This window comes from Callithrix jacchus, chromosome 10 (genome assembly GCF_049354715.1).
Source record: "Callithrix jacchus isolate 240 chromosome 10, calJac240_pri, whole genome shotgun sequence".
In the NCBI taxonomy this organism is placed as follows: Eukaryota; Metazoa; Chordata; class Mammalia; order Primates; family Cebidae; genus Callithrix; species Callithrix jacchus.
Window position 1 is genome coordinate 119,579,979 of NC_133511.1, and position 21,163 is coordinate 119,601,141.

General features: G+C 45.7%; 1 protein-coding gene and 1 pseudogene across 3 annotated transcripts; one reads left to right on the top strand and one right to left on the bottom strand.

The window, feature by feature from the left end:
- Positions 1-1,927: 1,927 nt before the first annotated feature.
- LOC100390661 (isoaspartyl peptidase/L-asparaginase) lies at positions 1,928-19,512 on the bottom strand. Of its 3 annotated transcripts, none has more exons than XM_002755489.6 (7): positions 19,415-19,512; positions 18,837-19,034; positions 9,353-9,495; positions 8,364-8,521; positions 5,763-5,881; positions 3,461-3,571; positions 1,928-3,025 (listed from the first exon to the last, which is right to left on the bottom strand). In XM_002755489.6, the coding sequence occupies exons 2-7, from the start codon at positions 19,021-19,023 to the stop codon at positions 2,820-2,822; spliced, it is 924 nt and encodes a 307-aa protein (XP_002755535.4). In that variant the 5' UTR covers positions 19,024-19,034; positions 19,415-19,512; the 3' UTR covers positions 1,928-2,819. The 3 variants fall into 3 exon arrangements, with proteins under 3 accessions (XP_002755535.4, XP_078197337.1, XP_054096967.2); XM_078341211.1 differs by having other exon boundaries at positions 18,837-19,042; XM_054240992.2 differs by lacking the exon at positions 3,461-3,571.
- On the top strand, positions 14,415-15,211 carry LOC100392837 (basic transcription factor 3 pseudogene; annotated as a pseudogene).
- Positions 19,513-21,163: the final 1,651 nt, after the last annotated feature.

Sequence of the window (21,163 nt, forward strand, 5' to 3'; positions counted from 1 at the left end):
GCTGCTGCCTCCACATGACTGAGAACCTGCGCGTTTTCTCTCCTTCCTCTCTTTTATTTCTCCCTCTTTCTTACATCCCTTGCTCCCCCTTCCCTTTCTCTTTCCTCTTTATCTAAAATAGGAGAAATGCTAATTTTTTTGAGACAGTGTCTCACTCTGTCACCCAGTCTGGAGTGCAGTGGTGTGATCCCAGCTCACTGCAACTCCGCCTCCTGGGTTCAAGCGATTCTCGTGCCTCAGCCTCAGTAGCTGGGATTACAGGCGCCCACCACCACACCCGGCTAATTTTTGTATTTTTTTAGTAGAGATGGGGTTTCACCATGTTGGCCAGGCTAGTCTCAAGCTCCTGCCCTCAAGTGATCCACCTGCTTCAGCCTCCCAAAGTGCTAGGATTACAGGCCTGAGCCATCACGCCCCACCAAGCAATGTAATTTTTAACATGCCAATCGATACATTTCTTCGGGCACACACATTTTCAAAGTTTTCTGTCACTGGGGCTCAGTTTAATTCTTATGCTACGGTGGTAGATTTTAAGGATAATTTGCGATTATTGAGGCAGAGTTTCGCTCTTGTTGCCCAGGCTGGAGTGCAATAGTGCCATCTTGGCTCCCTGAAACCTCTACCTCCCAGGTTCAAGCAATTCTCCTGCCTCAGCCTCCTGAGTAGCTGGGACTACAGGCACACACCACATCCAGCTAATTTCTGTATGTTTTAGTAGAGACAAGATTTCACCATGTTGATCAGGCTGCTCTCGAACTCCTGATCACAGGTGATCTGCCTGCTTCACCCTCCAAAGGTGCTGGAATTACAGGTGTGAGCCACCACGCCTGGCCTCCTTCCTTTGTTCTATCTATTTAGCCATTGTTGTCTTTTCCAAAAGGCCTCCCCTTTCCAAACCCCAACCGATTCTGTTTTGCCTCCTGTTATGGGCTGAATTCTGTCCCCTCCCAAATTCACAAGCTGAAGCCCTAACCCCCAGGACCTCAGCATGTGAGTGTATTTGGAGACAGGGCCTTTAAAGAAGAGGTGATTAAAGTTAAATGAGGTCATTGGAGTCCACTCTAGTCCAATATGACAGGTGTCCTCATAAGAGGAGGAGGGTAGGACATGTAGAGACAGACGGCAGGGCTGTGCATGTACAGAGGAAAGACCACGTGAGGACCCAGCAGGAAGATGGCCAGCTATTACACAAGCCACGGAGAGAGGCCTCGGGAGAAACCAACGCGGCCGCACCTTGACCTTGGACTTTCAGCCTCCAGAACGGAGAAAATATTAACACATTTCTGTTGGTTAAGTCACTTCGTCTGTGGACTCGTGCTGTGGCAATCCTCAGCTGATACACCTGCTACCAAAATCCTTGTTCCTAAAGGGGCAGTTGTTGCACGTCGAGGTTTTTAAGGACAGAAACTCCATCCTGGGCCTAGCACAGTTTCTATATTTGTCCGTAAGATCCTTAAAGTAAAACACCGAGAACTGCACCTTTTCTTTCCTTTCTGTCATCATCATAGTGATCTACTTTACAGATGAAACGTGCTTAAAAGTTAATTTGCCCAGGGTCACCCAGGTAGTGAGAAGCAGGATTCAAACTCAGTTCTGCCTCTAAGTGCCCTCTTTCTCTCTAGTTTGGAGCAGCTGACACAGCCCCAAGGAGGGTATGGGGACAGGAGCCAGAACTGTGCACCTCTGTCTGGGGTGAATATTGGCAAACTGCAGAAGGACTGGGCAATAAACCCTATCACGGTTTGGCTTCTTCCTTAACCCACTCAGTTCAGTTCTGGGAAACACTCACATGTCCTCCACAAGGGGGCAGTACCGCCCCCCCACCACCCGTATCTCAAGGTCTCTTTGGTACTTCGGAATTGAGACCAAGGGGAGAGCTCGTGTGCATTCTGGTCTTTGTCAACAGTGACTCCCAACCACACTCTTACTCTTTCAAAATACATTTTATTAGCAGCACATGGAATGTAAAGTTAAACAATTTCTTTCCAGAGAGAAGGTGAACCCTGAGAGACTGAAAAACTGAGCAGGGATATTACAGCAGAATCGCGTTTCCAGTGTAATAAGAGATAAAGGGGAAAACCGTCCCCTGGGAAATGACTTTCTCCACCATGCTGACCACTCTGCACAGCACCCGATGCAGCTGGTGGGGGCGGGGAGGCGGGAAGAATCTCAAAGCACAAAACCCGGTGAGGACGCAGGAAGTCACGGGGCCAGCCCTACAGCGGTCGGCTCCTCTCTGTTGTTGGAGAGGCTGAGTCCTGTCACTCACTATACGAGGACCAGAGGCTCTTTGGCAGGTGCAGTCTGGCTCATGGGAGAACACTAATTGAGGGAGGTTCATCTCTGAACCCAAGAAACTTCACGGAATCCCACAGCATCTCCATTATGACCTTCCATCTCCAGGTTAGGGAGCTATGGGTTCTTTGGAAGTATCTGGAAACATCCAGAGAAGTCAGGGAAGATCTGAACTTTCTTAGGAAAATCAATTTAGTCTCTCATACATGGAGAACATTTCCCTTAAAGGATTTTGGTTCTTTTCCCTGATGTTCTTGTGCACCCAGGCTGGCATACAGTGGAGTACCCATGGCTCACCTCAGCTTTGACCTCCCAGGCTCAAGCAGTCCTCCTAATATGGGCATGTCTCTCGTGATTTCAGAACCCACCCCTCAATCAAACATTCAGATGATTATTAAGGCAACAAAACAAGTGACAGACTGCACGATTTCTTCCATGTCTGGATCTAATTGATTAGGCTATGTCTCATGAGGAGACTGTACTCTTCCTCTAAGCTAGCATCTGGAACACAGTCTACCAGGGGCTTAGGCCAGGTCTGTGACAGTAGTTTCACCAGGATCAATTCCAAAGTGCAGCTTGCCGTCCTTGGCGGCTGCCCAGGGCATGGAGGTGGTGGTCCACTTTGCCACCCAGTCTCCTGTCTTGCTAACCAAGATGAGGCCACCTAAGCCTTTGACCCTTGACTTCATATAACCCAACGATAGGTCCGCAGCCTCTTCTACCGTCTTTCCTGAAAACAAGGAAGGGTTGAGAAACAATACACATTACTGAACAGAATCTCATGGGAAAATCACTTGCAGTTAGAAAGTGAACTAGGAAGGATTTGTGGTGAATGAACACCTGAACGCTTAAAAGGAGGGTCCTCCCCTCCCTGCCGGGAGACAGAGTCCTAGCATCAGCCCAAGCAGAGGGGTCTTCCCTCCCTCACTCAGGCTCAATGTCTCTCCACTGCCCCCTTCTCCAGAGATGTGGGGGATGACAGTACTCAGTGCTCTCCCGTTCCAGACCTAAGGGAAGGCGGAGTCAACACAGTGTTAACGACCTGAAAGCGACATCTGTAGCCAACAGGAAAGGGTTTCCTACGCGTCTCCATGCGTTTACTTATCAAACACCTTCTAAGCATTTGTCTTCACAAATTATTCGACTTGTCCTGTGGTCTGCGTACCTTGTTGCATGTGGAACAGAGTGAGTCTGGCCAGGTTCACCTTCAGGATGCTTTCCCCGTGCCCTGTGGTTGAGATGGCTCCGATGTTACTGTCAGCATAACCTCCAGATCCTGCTCAAAAGGGTGATTGTTCTGAGCATTCACAGTCGAGAAATTCAAATCCATATTAGAAGTCGGACGCTACGTGAAAGTTAAATCTCAAAGGGCGCTCAAGTATAGACGAAGGTCAGGTTAGCAGCCATGATCTGCAGACACTAAGGTAGACTAGAAAGCGCCATGTAGATGCCCCAGAATGGAGGAGGATAAAGGGAGCCTCAGGAGGGGAGGCCTGATCTTCACACAGCAGCTACAGCAGGATAGCATCTTCTTGGCCCCAAAGCATAGCCATTCCTTTCTGCTCAATGAAGCCACCCCTCCCTGCCTCCTCCTCATGCCGTACACACTATGGAGGAGAAACACCGTGACTGCATTACATGGATCTCTAGCAAGGCCATCAGGTTCCAGCGATTTTGGGAAAACAGATACCCACAACCTTACATCCGTGCACACTGTCCGATGGAGGGCAGCTCTATTTGTTGAGGGTGGGCATGACTGGACCTGAGGGAACTATTCTGGGCTATCCACTTAAGCAGGGGTCTGCAGCGAAAGCTACTTTGGTAAGATTCTTCCTTATTTTGTTCTGGGATCAAGCAACCTTACAGCCTTCTCTAAGTCATTCCTCTATCTGTTCACACACAGCTACCAGCCTGAGAGTCCTTTAGCCTTGGAAGGATTCACCTTTACTCTCCTGCAGTTGATACAGAAGCAGAGATGACTGACATTTGCCTTACTTATGGATGCTGGACATGGGGCAAGGACTCAGGAGTTGAGATGTTGCACTGAATTGTCACAAGGCCCCAGAGGTTCTCAAAGGAGATCATCCCTGGCTCTGGTTCTGGAGGGAGATGACACTGGGCAGTGAGTGAACTGCTGCAGTGGGAGGAGGAGGCTTTCCGTTTTCTTATAAGCTTCTGTTGGGGATAAACTGGCCAGGTCCCATGGTGTCAATCTGCCCTAACATTTGAAAGCAGCCAAGTCTTTGCTTGCTTTTCAGTTACTCTAGGATCACAGAGGGCCAGGCGCCTCCAAGGGTGGTCATGGCACAGGCGTCGGGTCTGTGAAGCTGTCCTCCCCACCACATGCACTTCTCAGGACAAGTGGATTGCCTGAGTGACCATTGCTGTGCCTAGCACCGTCCCTCCTGACTGTCCAGCCAGGGGCCTAAGGCTGCTCAGAAGGCCAGGCAAAGCACACCTGGTGCTCACAGCTGGACAAGGACTTCTGAGAATTTAGCTTATGCCTTTTCTTGTCCAGATTTTCCCCTGTTAACTGAAGTTTAAAATTAATTTCTAGGATCTAACCTGGAGTGACCCTGTGGTCTGGTCTGAACCCAGCTGAAGCAAGCTGCACTACTGACCAGGGATAGTTTGGAAGGATTTTTGCTAAGGAGAAAGGGAGACTACTTCCTATCTCTTGGGTGACCTACCGAGGAGTGGCATTACCAAGCCTCTACTCTTTAAGGAAGCTTCCAGTGTCTCTGAGTTCATGACAGAAAAAGGGTATCAAGAATTGTCAAGAGTATAGATTATTATTAAAGACTAGAGCAACACATTAAAAAGGGAGGGGAGGGCTAGTTTTCCTCTAAAAGAGTAAGTTGCTCTTTGGGGCAGATGGAATAATTTAGCTATTTCTCAAAACTCCAGTCACCTGCAGGGGTTCACGAGGACTCCTTCATGAATGAAAGTTTGCACAAAGCGGCCCTGTCTCTCACTCCCAGGAATGAGAGGATGTGCTTCCCTGTTGATGTAAAAAGATCTCAATCTGTAATATGTCTGTAGACGTCTGTCCCTTTCCTGCTGCTCAGATCTAATAACCGCAGTCTTAAACTCTCAGATTTCTCAGATTGCTAATTAGAGCCCATGTCTAGGGAGTAAGTCTCACTCTAGTAAGTCTGCAGATCCTGGAACTGCAGCTAAGGAGAAAACAGAATCACTATCGGGTAGACTGGGGCAACTTCAGCATCCCTGTCTCCACTTCTCTCCCCAAGTCGTTGCGAAAAGGCAAGCGTTCTAGAAAACAGTGCTGCCGATACAAACACCCTCTCAAAGCAGCGCCCTGAACAGCCCCTTCCAACCCCGTTTCACTCCCAGACATCCTGGAGCTGCACCAAGAGCAGAAAGGGAGAGGGGGCAGGGAACAGGGAATGAGGAGAGCCTGAGGATGGAGGAACGGAGAAGGGGCAGGAGCCATCCCTTGGTCCTACCTACACACGGTGAGTCCCCAACACGGCCGACCATTCTATTAATGATACCCCCTGTAGAGGTTGCGTAGGCCACATTCCCTTTGCAGTCCAAGGCAACGGCACCCACGGTTCCCAAGTTTCTGCCAAAAATAAACAGAAAAAAGCGACAGGCTGAAAAATGAGAATGAACCCCATAACCAACAATGTAGCTTCAGACCACTTAAGTCTCATGTTATATGTTAATGGAAAATGGGGCACCCTTTAACTCCAACATTCTAGAGAGAAGCTGCCTGCTTCTCATTCTACATGTAAGTTACAGGCGGATTGCTGGACACTCCTCTACACGTCAGCTTTAAGAGCACATCCACTCCCAACACCACCGTTTTCTAGCTGTGACCTTAAGTTTTCTTTTGTCTCATCGTCCCCATCAAAAAATGGGGAAAAAAATAAGGTGCATCTCAAACGTTAGTGTGTATAAGAATCCCTTGTATCCTTGAGCCCACAGAGATTCTGAAGCTGCCACCAAGAGGAGAAAGGAAGGAAAAGTGAGTTGGTAGATACGGGGTGGGGCCCAATATCCTGCGGGGTTTTTTGCTTTTTGGTTTCTGTTTTTTATTTTGAAATGGAGTCTCACTCTGTTGCCCAGGCTGGAGTGCAGTGGCACAATCTTGGCTCACTGCAATCTCCACCTCCTGGGTTCAAGAGATTATCCTGCCTCAGTCTCCTGAGTAGAGAAATGTATTTTCATCAAAAAATAAAGAGCTAATCTAAAAAAATTTTTTTTAAAAAGTCAGCCAGACATGGTGGCTCATGCCTGTAATCCCAGCACTTTGGGAGGCCAAGGTGGGCAGATCACCTGAGGAGTTTGAGACCAGTCTGGCCAACATGGTGAAACACTGTTTCTTCTAAAAGTTCAAAAATTAGCCAGGCATGGTGGCAAACACCTGTAATCCCAGCTACTCGGGAGGCTGAGGCAGAAGAATTGCTAGAACCCAGGAGGCACAGGTTGCAGTGAGCCGAGATCGCCCCACTGCACTCCCACCTGGGAGACAGAGTGCAATTCTGTCTCAAAAAAAAAAAAAACTAATCTGCAGGTATAATTCCCAAAAAGTTACAAAAGTAATTGTAAAATATACAAAATTTTTGTTAATATTAAAACATGAATTGCAATTAGTAAATATAATACATAAAAGCTAAAATTAGAAAAAAGCTAAAAATTTTAACACTATAGTTTTGAAATTAACTAAATCTTTTAAATATTTTTATCAAAATAAAACCATTCACATTATAATAGTCAATGTCCATGTAGTGGCTAACATGGAGAGTTGGCTCTTCACACAGGTTCGGTCTAGCCCTGTGCTGTCCATTTACAGAAGCTGCAGCTCCCTGTGGCGACTGCGTGGCTGCTCGCTAACTGTGGCTGTCCTCAGTGAGACCTACTCTAAGTGTAAAACATACATCAGATTGTGAAGATTTAGTATAAGAAAAGAGTAAGACATCTCATAATTTCTTATATTCATTACATGTTGAAATGATCTTTTGGACATATTTGGTTAAGTAAAATATATTATTAATTTCACCTTTTTGGGGGCTTTTTTTTGTTTGTTTGTTTGTTTTTGAGACAGAGTTTTGCTCTTGTTCCCCAGGCTGGAGCACAATAGCGTGATCTCAGCTCACTGCAACCTCTGCCTCCTGGGTTCAAGTGATTCTCCTGCCTCAGCCCCCCAAGTAGCTGGGACTACAGGTGTGCACCACCACACCTGGCTGGTCTCTCCACCTCAGATCTATTTAAATCTGATTGTTCTGGTGGGGTGACCTAAACATGTATATTTTGAAAAAGCTCCCAAGGTGATACAAGGTGTACCTCTGGTTAAATATTATTATCCTTAAAAGTATGCAATCAATAGATTTAATTCCATTATAAATTCCCAGGCCATATTCACATTTTACTTTAAAATTCTGCTTTAAATAAGTGGTCTTTTATTTGGGATTTCAAAATCTGTAACAGAAAGCTGTAATTTAGAACATGACTAATTTGAATTTTTAAGAGTTGTACTGATTTCTCTACACTATGAACGAATACTTAAGTTTATAAGGTACACTAGATCACAGAGAACCTGTTTAGTCTATTTAAGATACACTGATCAAGAAGAATCAGGATAACTGATGCATTAATGCATAAAATTCTTCTATTAAATCATATCAGAGGCCAGGCGCAGTGGCTCATGCCTGCAATCCCAGCACTTTGGAAGGCTGAGGCGGGCGGATCACCTGAGATCAGGAGTTTGAGACCAGCCTGGCCAACATGGCAAAATCCTGTCTCTACTAAAAATACAAAAAAAAAAATCAGCTGGGCATGATGGTACACCTACTATGATGAGTCCCAGCTACTCAGAAGGTTGAGGCAAGAGAATCACTTGAACCCAGGAGGTGGAGGTTGCAGTGAGCCGAGATTGCACCACTGCACTCCAGCCTGGGCAACAGAGGGAGACTCCATCTCAAAAAAAAAAAAAGAAAGAAAGAGAAAGAGGAAGAGAAGAGAAGAATGTAGATAACCAGGTATTTGCCTAACTTTCATATTTTAATAACTCCCACATAATGTGAGTCACAGGTAAGACTTACGGTTCACTATCTGTTTCCTTAGCCTCCTTTTCTTGCTTCTCTTTTTCCAGACGCTTTTTGTTTCTCTCTGTTATCAGTTTTTCTGCAGGAATCTCTGGAACTCCCATAGCTGCCGCAAATTGTGCTGCACCATGGTGAGTCAGAAAGCAATGAGGTGTCTGAGCCAGAAAGAAAAGAGAAAATGATTGGTTTTTGGAAATTTTTAAATCTTTTTAACTGTTCCAACTTCATTGAAATAATTACATCTCTCTGGGTGCAAAGGCTTAAAAATACAAATTCCAGTGCTTTGCTTTTCTGTACGCTGAACAAAGCCTGACTCTCTTCTGAGGTTTTGCACACACAGAAAAAGACCTCAGCCAAGCATGGTGGCTCACACCTGTAATTCCATTACTTTTGGAGGCAGAGGCAGATGGTGGATCACCTGAGGTCAGGAGTTCAAGACCAGCCTGACCAACATGGAAAAACCCCATCTCTACTAAAAATATAAAATTAGCCAGGTAGGGTGGCATATGCCTGTAATCCTAGCTACTTGGGAGGCTGAGGCAGGAGAATCACTTGAACCTGGAAGGTGGAGGTTGCAGTGAGCCAAGATCGCACCATTGCACTCCAGCCTGGGCAACAAAAGTGAAACTCCATCTCAAAAAAAAAAAAAAAGCCCCCAGTTGATGGAACATTACTACAGATGCAATTTACATATTATGTTAAATTAGAGAACTCAATCCATCTTTAACAAATGCTATTAAATAGCTGGTCTGGTCATTTTGTATGTAGTCTGAAGATAATACAGGAAGATAAAAAGTAATCGCTCACTTGTCAAGTGATTTCTAGTCAAGAATCTTGGCTGATTTGAGCAACTCAAATACATTGCTTCTGTCTTGTATGTGTTTTATGAGAACAGTGATCTCAACTATTTCTGCACAGTTGGAGCCCTTATCACTGAAGTATAGTGATAACAGTTCGTTAGGAAAAGCATGTTTTGTCACATATACCTTTTCCATGACAAGCCGAGCGAGTTTAATGGGATTGGCTATACCCCGGACTGCGGACACTGCTCCCGTAGACAGGTCTTTTCCATCCATGATACTGGCGTCCATTTCAACCTCACCATTTGTGTTCAAGACAGACCCACAACCTAAAACCAAAAACAAGTTGAAAAGCAAGAATTAAGAATTTAGAAACAGCTCCAGATTTTCCTCTAATTTGCCCCATTTAATTCATCCTCTATTCCATTGCCAGAGGAACTTTTTTTTTAAGAAATCTTGACTTGGAGGAGGCTGAATGCAGTGGCTCACACCTGTAATTCTCACTCTTTGGGAAGCCGACATGGGCATATCACTTGAGGACAGGAGTTTGAGACCAGCTTGGCCAACAGGGTGAAACCCTGTCTCTGCTAAAAATATAAAAATTAGCCAGGTGTGGTGGTGTGTGCCTGTAATCCCAGCTACTCAGGAGACTTAGGCAGGAGAATCACTTGAATCCAGGAGGCAGAGTTTGCCATGAGCCAAGAGTGACAGAGTAAGATTCCGTCTCAAAAAAAAAAAAGAGAGAAGTCTGACTTGGCACTCCATGACCTACAAAATAAAAAGTACAAAGCCCTTTCCAACCTGACCTCTGACCTGCTTTTCCAGCTTCATTTTCTCTCCTTGGTTACATTTTACTGAAATATTAGGTTTCCCTGAACACAGTAGTCCCCTTATCTACAGCCTTGTTCCGAGGTTTCAGTTACCCTCAGTCCACCATGGCCCCAAATTATTAAATGGAAAATCCCAGAAATAAAAAATGCTCCAACATCCCACTCTGTGCCCCAGAGGGACGTGATTCCTCTTGCCCAGCACACCCACGCTGTATAGGGTCACTTGGCGGCCATCTCGATTATCAAGCAGATCAACTGTAGTAGTGCTGCAGTGCTTGTGTTCAAGAAACCTTATTTCACTTAATAATGGTCTCAAAGCAAATGATCTTGGCTCACTGCAACATCTGCTTCTAGGGTTGAAGCGATTCTTGTGCCTCAGTCTCCTGAGTAGCTGGGATTACCGGTGCCCGCCACCATGCCTGGCTAATAATGTTTAGACTCTTAGTAGAGACCGGGTTTCACCATGGTCAGGCTGGTCTCCAACTCCTGACCTCAAGTGATCCACCCACCTTGGCCTCCCAAAGTGCTGAGATTACAGGTGTGAGCCACCATGCCCAGCCTCGAGGCTTCTTCTCTTGGCTTGTAGGTGGTTACTACCTTACTGTGTGCTCACTGCTTGTGCCATGACCTCTTCTTGTGCCCATGAGAGTGGGCAAGCTCTCTGGTGTCACCTCTTATAAGGACAGTAATCCTATTAGTTCGGGACTCCACCCTTATAGCCTTCCTTAATTTTAATTACTTCCTGGGAGGCCCCATCTCCAAACATAGCCACCCTGGGGGTTAGGGCTTCAACACATGAGTTTTGAGGGGGACATAAACATTTAGTCTATAACACAGATAAGGGAAAATGGAAAGAATTGGTTGCCAGCAGGCCCAACCTAAAAAATGGCTACAAGAAGTTCTCAGCTGGGTTCAGTGGCTCATGCCTCTAATCCCAGCACTTTGGAGGCCAAGGTAAGAGAACTGCTTGAGCCCAGGAGTTTGAGACCACCATGGGCAACATAGGGAGACCCTGTCTCTACAAAACAATAAAAATTAGCTGGATGTCGTGGTGCTCACCTGCAGATCCAGCTTTACTTGGGAGGGTGACATGCAAGGATCACTTGAGCCTAGGAGGTCAAGGCTGCAGTGAGCTCTGATTGTGCCACTGCACTCCAGTCTGGGTGTCAGAGTAAAATTAAGACCCTGTCACCCCTCACAAAAAAAAAAAAAAAAGGATGGAGTTTTTTGTGGTTTTTTTTTTTTTTTTTGAGATGGAGTTTTACTGTCATCGATTATGCTGGAGGGCGACGGCCGATCTCAGTTCACTGCAACCTCCGCCTCCTGGGTTCAAGCGATTCTCCCGCCTCAGACTCCTGAGTAGCTGGGATTACAGGTGCCTGTAACCATGCCCAGCTAATTTTTGTATTTTTAGTGAAAACAGCATTTCACCATGTTGGCCAGGCTGGTCTCAAACTCCTGACCTCAGGTGATCCACCTGTCTCAGGCTCCCAGAATGCTGGGGTTAAACGCGTGAGCCACCGTGCTTAGCCAGACAGGAATCTTGGGACATCAGGAAGGAAGAAAGAATAAAGGAAAAAGTGAAAAAAAAAAAGGATAAATATGATAGACTTTCCTTCTCCTCTTGAATCTTCCAAATGATGTCTCCCATTTAAAGCAAAAATGGTAAGACTGTCTGAAGTGTTCTCAATGTACATAGTGGAAATACCTCAGACAACTATATGATCAGCAGGGGAGGGTAAAGGGACCCAAAAGAAAGGTAAGGCTTCTACAGGCTGCCAACCTGGAAAAATGGTCACTTTTTAGGATGTAGTAAGTTACATGTATTTATCCATCTAGAGCATAATATCCAGAGCAAACAGCTAAAAAATCTACACAGAGATAAACTCAAAAAACAATACTGCAGGTAAAACAAAATGAAATTCTAAAAACTGCTCGAATAACCCATAGGGAGGCAAGAAAAAGAGAGCAAAACCAGCAAACAGAACACTAGACACACAATAGCAGGTGTACACCTCAGTGCATCAGTGATTACATAAAATGCAAATCTTCTAAATACACTAATTAAAAGACACAGTGGATATAGGCACAGTGGATATAGGGTATAGGCACAGTGGATAATTTTATTTTTATTTTTTTGAGACAGAGTCTTGCTCTGTTGCCCAGGCTGGAGTGCAGTGGTGGGATCTTGGCTCACTGTAACCTCCGCCTCCCAGGTTCAAGCATATTCTCCCGCCTCAGCCTCCTCAGTCGCTGAAACTACTGGTGTGTGCCACCATGCTTGGCTAATTTTTATATTTTTAGTAGAGAAGGGGTTTCACCATGTTGCTGAGGCTGGTCCCCAACACCTGGCCTCAAGTGATCTGTCTGCCTTGACCTCTGACCTCCCAAAGTGCTGGCATTACAGGCATGAGCCACCGTGCCCAGCATGGGTAAAAAATTGACCCAACTATATGCTGTCTACCACATGACCCAGAAATCACATTCCTGGGCATTTATCCCAGAGGTATGGACATTTATGCTCATATAAAAACCTATTCATCAATGTTCATAGCCGCTTTATTTGTAATAGTTCCAAACCAGAAACAACCAAAATATCCTTTACCAGGTGAATGTGTAAATAAACAGTGGTACAGCTATACTAGAGAATACTATTCAGCAACAAAGGAATAAATGATATGGGCAACAACTAGATGGATCTCAAGGGCAAAAATCCTTTGGAAATGAAGACCGCCATTTCCAAAAGGTCACATACTGTATGATTCTGTCAGAGGCGTTTGACCCAGAGCAACTCCATCTTTAATGGGAGCTGGGAAAAATAAGGCTGAAACCTACTGGGTTGCATTCCCAGATAGTTAAGGCTTCTTAAGTCACAGGATGAGACAGGAGGTCAACACAAGAGACAGGTCATAAAGACCTTGCTGATAAAACAGGTTGTAGTAAGGAAACCAGCCAAACCCCACCAAAACCAAGATGGCCACGAGAGTGACCTCTGGTCATCCTCACTGCTACACTCCCACCAGCGCCCTGACAGTTTACAGATGCATGGCAACGTCAGGAAGTTGCCCTATATGGTCTAAAAAGGGGAGGCATGAATAATTCACCCGTGTTTAGCATATCATCAAGAAATAACCATAAAGATGGGCAACCAGCAGCGCTCAGGGCTGCTCTGCCTAGGGAGGAGCCATGCTTCAGTCCTTTACTTTCCTATCAACCTGCTTTCACTTTACAGATTCGCCCTGAATTCTTTCTTGGGCGAGATCCAAGAAAACCTCTCTTGGGGTCTGGATCAGGACCCATGTCTAGTAACAATAGTAACAATTAAATTTACAGAACATTCTCAAAACAATAAAATGATAGTGACAAGAAACAGATAAGTGATTGCCAGCTGTTAGGGAGGATGTCATACTGTGATCTCTGAGAAACGCATACAGCTGTCCCTTGGTATCTGTGGGGAACTGGATATAGGACCCCTGGAAATATTGAAACTACCTTTGCAAAAATTATTTCAGTGAGAAAATTATGACACTGAAAGAGATCTGAGTTAACATACCATCCTATCTTGCCTTTCCCTTCATTATTCCTGGGCTACTGGGTGGAGCTAACTTTGAGAAACATTTAGGCTACAGTTCAAAGGATAACAGGCCTTGCCCAAAACACAACTGCTCTTCTAAAGTGAATGAAAGTTCATCTAGGCTGGGCACAGTGGCTCATGCCCACAATTCCAGCACTTTGGGAGGCTGGGGTAGGTAGAACATAAGGTGAGGATTTGGAGACCAGCCTGGCCAACGTGGTGAAACCCCATCTCTACTAAAAATATAAAAATTAGCAGGGCATGGTGGCGCATGCCTGCAATACCAGCTATTCAGAAGGATGAGGCAGGAGAATCGCTTTAACCTGGGAGATGGAGGTTGCAGTGAGCCAAGATCGTGTCATTGCACTCCAGCCTGAGCAACTGAGCAAGACTCCATATCAAAAAAAAAAAAAAAAAAAAAAAAGGAAAGAAAGGAAGTTCATCAAGCTGGGGCAGGAGAGGAAAGCCTGATTCTAAAGAGGTGTAGACACACATACCTGAAGGAATGCCTGCCATTCCACCACTATTGCACTGACCTTTTGAGGTATCTTTTCAGGATTTTATGCATGTCTGACATGCATGGCTCCACCTGGACCTGCCAAGCCCCTCATCTGTAGCCTCGCCCAGAAGCAACTCAGTGCACAGGAGGAAAGTTTTGTTGTTTTTTAGATGGAGTCTCGCTTTGTCGCCCAAGCTGGAGGGCAGTGGTGTAATCTCAGCTCACTGCAACCTCTGTCTCAAAACCTTGAGTTCCTCAAAAAACTAAAGCAGCGTCCCCGCGTGTGTGCGCCTAATTTCAGCTGGTCCACCCAAGGCCCCCTGAGCACCAACCCTAGTCCCCCGCGCGACCCCTTATCCGCTCCGACAAGATGAAAGAAACAATCATGAACCAGGAAAAACTCGCCAAACTGCAGGCACAAGTGCGCATTGGTGGGAAAGGAACTGCTCGCAGAAAGAAGAAGGTGGTTCATAGAACAGCCACAGCAGATGATAAAAAACTTCAGTTCTCCTTAAAGAAGTTAGGGGTGAACAATATCTCTGGTATTGAAGAGGTGAATATGTTTACAAACCAAGGAACAGTGATCCACTTTAACAGCCCTAAAGTTCAGGCATCACTGGCAGCGAACACTTTCACCATTACAGGCCATGCTGAGACAAAGCAGCTGACAGAAATGCTACCCAGCATCTTAAACCAGCTTGGGGCAGACAGTCTGACCAGTTTAAGGAGACTGGCTGAAGCTCTGCCCAAACAATCTGTGGATGGAAAAGCACCGCTTGCTACTGGAGAGGAGGATGATGATGAAGTTCCAGATCTTGTGGAGAATTTTGATGAGGCTTCCAAGAATGAGGCAAACTGAATTGAGTCAACTTCTGAAGATAAAACTTGAAGAAGTTACTGGGAGCTGCTATTTTATATTATGACTGCTTTTTAAGAAATTTTTGTTTATGGATCTGATAAAATCTAGATCTCTAATATTTTTAAGCCCAAGCCCCCTGGACACTGCAGCTCTTTTCAGTTTTTTGCTTATACACAATTCATTCTTTGCAGCTAATTAAGCCGAAGAAGCCTGGGAATCAAGTTTGAAACCAAGGTTAATAAAGTTCTTTGCCTAGTAAAAAAAAAAAAAAAAAAAAACTAAAGCAGAGCTACCATATGATACAGCAATCCCCCTGCTGGGTATATGCCCAAGAGAAAGGAAATCGGTATATGGAAGAGTTATTTGTACTCCTTGCTGGCTGCAACATTGTTCACAATAGCCAAGATTTGGAAGCTACCTAGGTGTCCATCAACAGCTGAATGAAGAAATGATGCATATACGCAATGGAGTACTACTCAGCCATAAAAAAGAATGAGATTCAGCCATTTACAACAACCCGGATGGAACTGGAGATCATTATGGCAAGCGAAGTAAGTCAGGCACAAAAAGACAAACTTCGCATGTTCTCACTTATCTGTGGGAGCTAAAAATCAAAACAACTGAACTTATAAAGATAGAGAGTAGAAAGATGGTTAGCAGAGGCTGGGCAGGATAGCAAAGGTGGGGAAGAAGTGGGGATAGGTAATGAGCACAAATATAGAATGAGTAAGATTTAGTATTTGATAGCACAACAGTGACTATCGTCAATAATTTATACATTTTTAAATAACTAAAAGAATATAATTGTTTATAACACAAAGGATAAATGCTTGCAGGGACGGCTATCCCATTAACCTAATTTTGCACTGCATGTCTGTATCACAATGTCTCACAAACCCCCACAAGTACATATACCTACTTGTATCTCAGAATCACCTGGGAATCTTCAAAACAAAGAAACAAACTACAATTCCCAAACCCCACCACAGATCTTTACCTTATTGATTCTATACCATAAGTCGAGAAAGAGAGGAGATAAATGAAAAAAAAAATCCTGTTCTCTCAAAGATTCTCTAGCAGCTTATCACACTGAATTGTAGAGAGAATTAATATCTAAAGTGCTATGTAAATATTGTTGAGCTCTAGTGAAAACAAATGGTCATAATTTGGTTGCCAATCAAGGAAGTTTTTAAAGAATATTTCTAGCATTCAGATTTACAAGTTCAATCTTTACAGTGCTGGTAACTAAAAATCAACCACTTTTTAACAAACTATTATGAAACAAGCTTTAGACATAAAGTAAAATCCATATTGAAACAGGAATAGAACGTAAGCATAATGTTTTTACAAACGTTCAGGCAAGTTGTGTCATGAATGCTAATTATTACCATTGAACTCAATGCCTACTAGGTTCGGCTTTTTGTATGAAGTTCCCAAACAGTTATTTATTCCAGAGGACTACAGCAGAGGCTGCTGGGAATATTGTTTGCCTGTACTGAATGTTCACTGAATGTGGTTCACAGTGTGCTGTTAAAAGTCCCACCTTTCCCCCCAGAATCTTCGCTTTCCTTCTTTTCAGCTCTACTCTTTTCTTCCTCAATGTGCTGAATAGCAGACATTTGAAAGATGCGAGGGGAGACATTGAGAAGGAAGGCCTCTGGATACAGAGCAAAAAAATGAGAACTAGCTGCTCCAATTCCCTAATCTGTACTTCCCAATTCATGCAGATGAGGAATTGTTAAGAATAAGAGACGGCAAACCAGGATGACCCATTTCAAACGAAGGTCCTGTGTAAATAAGTGAGGGTTTGTCAGCCCAGGGGGTTCTGAGTGCTAAGAGGCAATAGTTTAACAAGTCACCCACAGAAAATGCTGGCTGCTTCCTCTGCTGGCAAAGCCAGTCCCTATCTGGTAAATTACGGCTTGGTAACTCATAAGTGAGTTAATCATTTAATGTTCATTATGAGTTAACTTGAGTTAGTTTAACTCAAGTCAACCAATTCAAGTGAGTTAAATGATCAACTCATTTAATGTTCAGATTAAATATTATCAAGCAAATGTCTTAGACTACTGCCTGACACACAGTAGATAATCATGTTAGCTACAATGATTAGTATTCTAACAAAGGGTGGACTGGCCAGGCACGATGGCTCACACCTGTAATCCCAGCACTTTGGGAGGCGGAGAAGGGTGGATCACCTGAAGTCAGCTGTTCAAGACCAACCTGGCCAACATGGTAAAACCTTGTCTCTTAAAAAAAAAGGGAGTGGGGGATGCACTGAGTGAAAGAAGCAAAACACAAAAGAATACACTACATCCCAAAGTTAACCTGAAAACTTTGGAACCCCATGGGGGGTGGTAAGACATCCTCATTATTCCCTACTTCCTTTTGGAATTCATGCCCAGCTAACCAGCATTAACATTATAACAGATCTTTTTTTTTTTTTTTTTGAAACAGAGTTTCACTCTTGTTACCCAGGCTGGAGCGCAATGGCGTGATCTGGGCTCACAGCAACCTCTGCCTCCTGGGTTCAGGCAATTCTCCTGCCTCAGCCTCCCGAGTAGCTGGGATTACAGGCACCCGCCACCATGCCCAGCTAATTTTTTGTATTTTTAGTAGAGACGGGGTTTCACCATGTTGACCAGGATGGTCTCGATCTCTTGACCTTGTGATCCACCCGCCTCGGCCTCCCAAAGTGCTGGGATTACAGGTGTGAGCCACCGCACCCTGCCCTATAACAGATCTTAAGACTGACAAAGCCGACTTTGCCTGTAGCAGTAAGATACCAAATTCCAGCAGGACTCTTTTAGTATGACATCACATGACACACAGTAAGCCCTGAAAGTGAACTATGTGATCCCAAATTATGTTTCTTTGCCATATCTTGAAATAGTCCTGCAAAGCTACCTCTTGTAGGGAAAATCTACATTCTGAAGAGAATCCCCTTCCTTTTCTAGGCCTTTTTCCTGATTCAGGAGAGAATCAACTCTGATAAGAAACATTTGCAATTTATTCTCTCAATAACCAGGAGGCCTCCTCTGCATAAGGGGAGTCTTGGTCTCCCCAACCCCTTATCCTAAGGCAGGCATTCCCTTTTCTTTTGAGATGGAGTCTAGCTCTGATGCCCAGGCTGGAGTACGGTGGCGTGATCTCAGCTCACTGCAACCTCTGCCTCACAGGTTTAAGTGACTTTCCTGCCTCAGCCTCCCAAGTAGCTGGGATTACAGGCTCCCACCTCGATACCTGGCTAATTTTTATTTTATTTTTAGTAGAGATGGGGTTTCACCTATTGGCCAGGCTGGTTTCGAAATGCTGACCTCAGGTGATCTGCCCGCCTTGACCTCCCAAAGTCCTGGGATTACAGGCGTGAGTCTCCGTGCTCAACCACCTTCTATCCATTCCATCTGCAGCCCCAAGTCCTTATATAATCCAGACATTCCCTTCTATGGATTCTAGGTCTTTAGACAAAACTTTAAACCAACTGTCCATCAGAAAATCTTTGAATCTACCTATGACCTGGAAGCCACCCTCCCACCCAGTAGTCCCACCTTTCCAGATGGAACCAATGTACATCTTATATGTACTGATTGATAGACGTCTTTTGTCTCGCTAAAATGTATAAAACACGCTGTAGCCCAACCACCTTGGGCACATGTTCTCAGGATTTCCCAAGAGCTGTATCACAGGCAATTGGTCACTCATATTTGGCTCAGAATAAATCTCTCCAAATATTTTAACATTTGACTCTTTTCATCACAGGTGAAAAATAAAATCCTGTTTCTTTTTTACATATTTAATTTCACCCCAAAGCTCATTAGATTCCTCGACACTTTACATAGGTTCTATTTATTCTGAGGGAGGAGCTTGACCGGACTCACATTATTTACTAGCTGAAAGGCACATTTTACCTGCGTTGAACTCGGGATCGTCTTCCAGGGTGACCACAGCTCCCTCCACGGCGTCCACGGCGCTCCCGCCCTCCCGGAGGATGCCGTAGCCCACGGTGGCGGCTCTGATGATGCCCTGGCGCACTCTCTCCTTCACATCCTCCGAGACGGGGCCAGCTCCGCCGTGGACCACCAGGACGGGATTCATGTCGGCTGATCCTGGGCAGCAGGAAAACGAAAGCGTCGTCCAAAGCCAGCCCAAGGAAGCCGCGGGGACACAAGGTCCTCGGGAGATCTCGTTGGGACAGCGCCCAGTCTCTATTTAGGGAGGTCGGATTGACAGCGGTGGGTGGGAAGGGGCGGCTGGGTAGAGCTTGGTACAAAGAGCCCAGGGGGCCCCGCGCTCTCCCGCGTTCCTCTCCGCCCCGGCCCGGACCTGCTGGGGCCTCAGTTTCCCCGAGGACGTTGCCCCGCGCCCACCGCCGCCCTCTCCAAGCCCCGACACCTAGGGAGGATGTATATTTCGCCTTCGGGAAAATGCGTATTTTCGTTCGCCCTCCCTAGTCCCGGCAGATGCTCCGGGAGGACCGCGGACTTACTGAGGGTACTGCGGAAGGCGGACGCCGAAGCCTCAGGCTGTGTCCAGCGCTCCCCGCAGCCGCCCAGTCCCGCCGCTCAGCGGAGCCGCCTGGAAACTGCTCAGCGGGCATCTGCTCCCGCCGCCACGGCTCTGCGCCTGCGCACGAGGGCGGAGCCGGCTGGAAACTGCTCAGCTGGCATCTGCTCCCGCCGCCACGGCTCTGCGCCTGCGCACGAGGGCGGAGCCGGCCCCGCCCAATTCCGGGAAAGCCCCGACGCCCGGTTGGGGCACACCAGTCTCACCGCTCTCAGGAGTCTCGGCTTCTGGCCCGTATGAGCTTCCTAGTGGGATGATGGGACCTTCTTCCTCCTGACGAGGCCGGGAGCTGGGTGGTTGGGTTGGTGGTGAGAAGTGTGAAGTGGCGTTCCACGGTTTTGTAATTGCAAATTGAAAAGCAACGCTGGGCCGGCGCAGTGGCTCACACCTGTAATCCCAGCACTTTGGGAGGTTGAGGCAGGCGGATCACCTGAGTTCGGGAGTTCGAGACCAGCCTGACCAACACGGAGAAGACAGTCTCTTCTGCTAGAAATAAGAGTTCTGAGTCACAAAGGAAATGAGCACTCGAACAAAAGATCTCTCAGCAAAGCAAATTTACCTCTGCCGAAGGGTGCTGCTGCTCGCACCTGGGGTGGTCACAAGAGCACAAGGAAAAAAGGAACAGCAGGGGTTTTTATTCTTAACTGCAGTTTGTCCCTGTTACTGTGTCCTGTCTCCATTGGCTGGAGTTGGACTGCGCAATCTAAGCTAAACCCGATTGGCTAATTTGAAGAGGGCAGGGGCGTGGGCTACAATGGTAGGAAGGGTAGTTTCAGACAGGAAGAGTCCTTACGGCGGGAGGCGTAGTTTACAGAGCGGTACCAGATGTGGGTTGCAGATTTGGCCCATAGTGAAAGTTGCTTACTGGAACCAGGGGCAGGGAGGCACAAAGAAGAAGGAAGTTTGGCCTTGAAGGTAGAGAACAAAGATAATTCCTCCTCTTTAAACCTTTTTAACATGTCTTGACTTTGTTGTTCTGTTTGGTCTTCTAAAAGAAAAAGCTCATTAATAGGGAGGGGGTAATTGAGGGAGTTTTTGGTGAGAGCTGTTTCCATAAGTCTTTGCATTAATCCTTGGGCACAGGGTATGATACAGCATCCTATGAGAGTAAGTACACCTATGACAATTGTGAGAAAGTTAACATTGAGGACATGAGCCCTTTCCATTTACTGAATCACCTTTCCACAAAACTTATGAAGGGATCATTTATTCTGGAATTTTTGGCTAGTTCATTTGATAAGGAGGTGAGGTTTGTAAAGCTTTGGTAATTGTTCCATCAGGGACTGTGTTGTTAGGGACAAATGTACAGCATTGGGTTCCAATCATGACACAGACTGCAGCTTTTTCTGCCAACATCGTGTCAAGGGCTATTCTATTTTTCCAGGTTATTTCGCTGGTGAGACCTAATTGTTCAGCTATCCCCTTCATAGCATCTCTAGTGCAATTGACAAATGGCTGTTTATAGTTTATCCAATCTACATTTTTACTTATAATTGACCACCAGAATCGTGCAGATTTGAATCCTGTAGCTATCTGATTTCGAGTCTTAAATTTATCTGGTACTCCTAGTGGGACTCCAATAGCATCTATATAAATGCAGGGGTCAAAAGATCCGGGTGGAGCACTTCTGTTCACCGAGTTTTGACTTTCTTGCCTGCTGTGTTAGCGAATG

Excerpts from the sequence above, each read along its gene's own strand:
- LOC100390661 (XM_002755489.6), bottom strand. The coding sequence starts at position 19,023 with ATGAATCCCGTCCTGGTGGTCCACGGCGGAGCTGGCCCCGTCTCGGAG. Across the intron at positions 9,496-18,836 it reads CGATCCCGAGTTCAACGCAG|GTTGTGGGTCTGTCTTGAAC; the intron begins GTAAAATGTGCC and ends TTTTGGTTTTAG. Across the intron at positions 3,572-5,762 it reads TGGGGACTCACCGTGTGTAG|GATCTGGAGGTTATGCTGAC; the intron begins GTAGGACCAAGG and ends CCTTTTGAGCAG.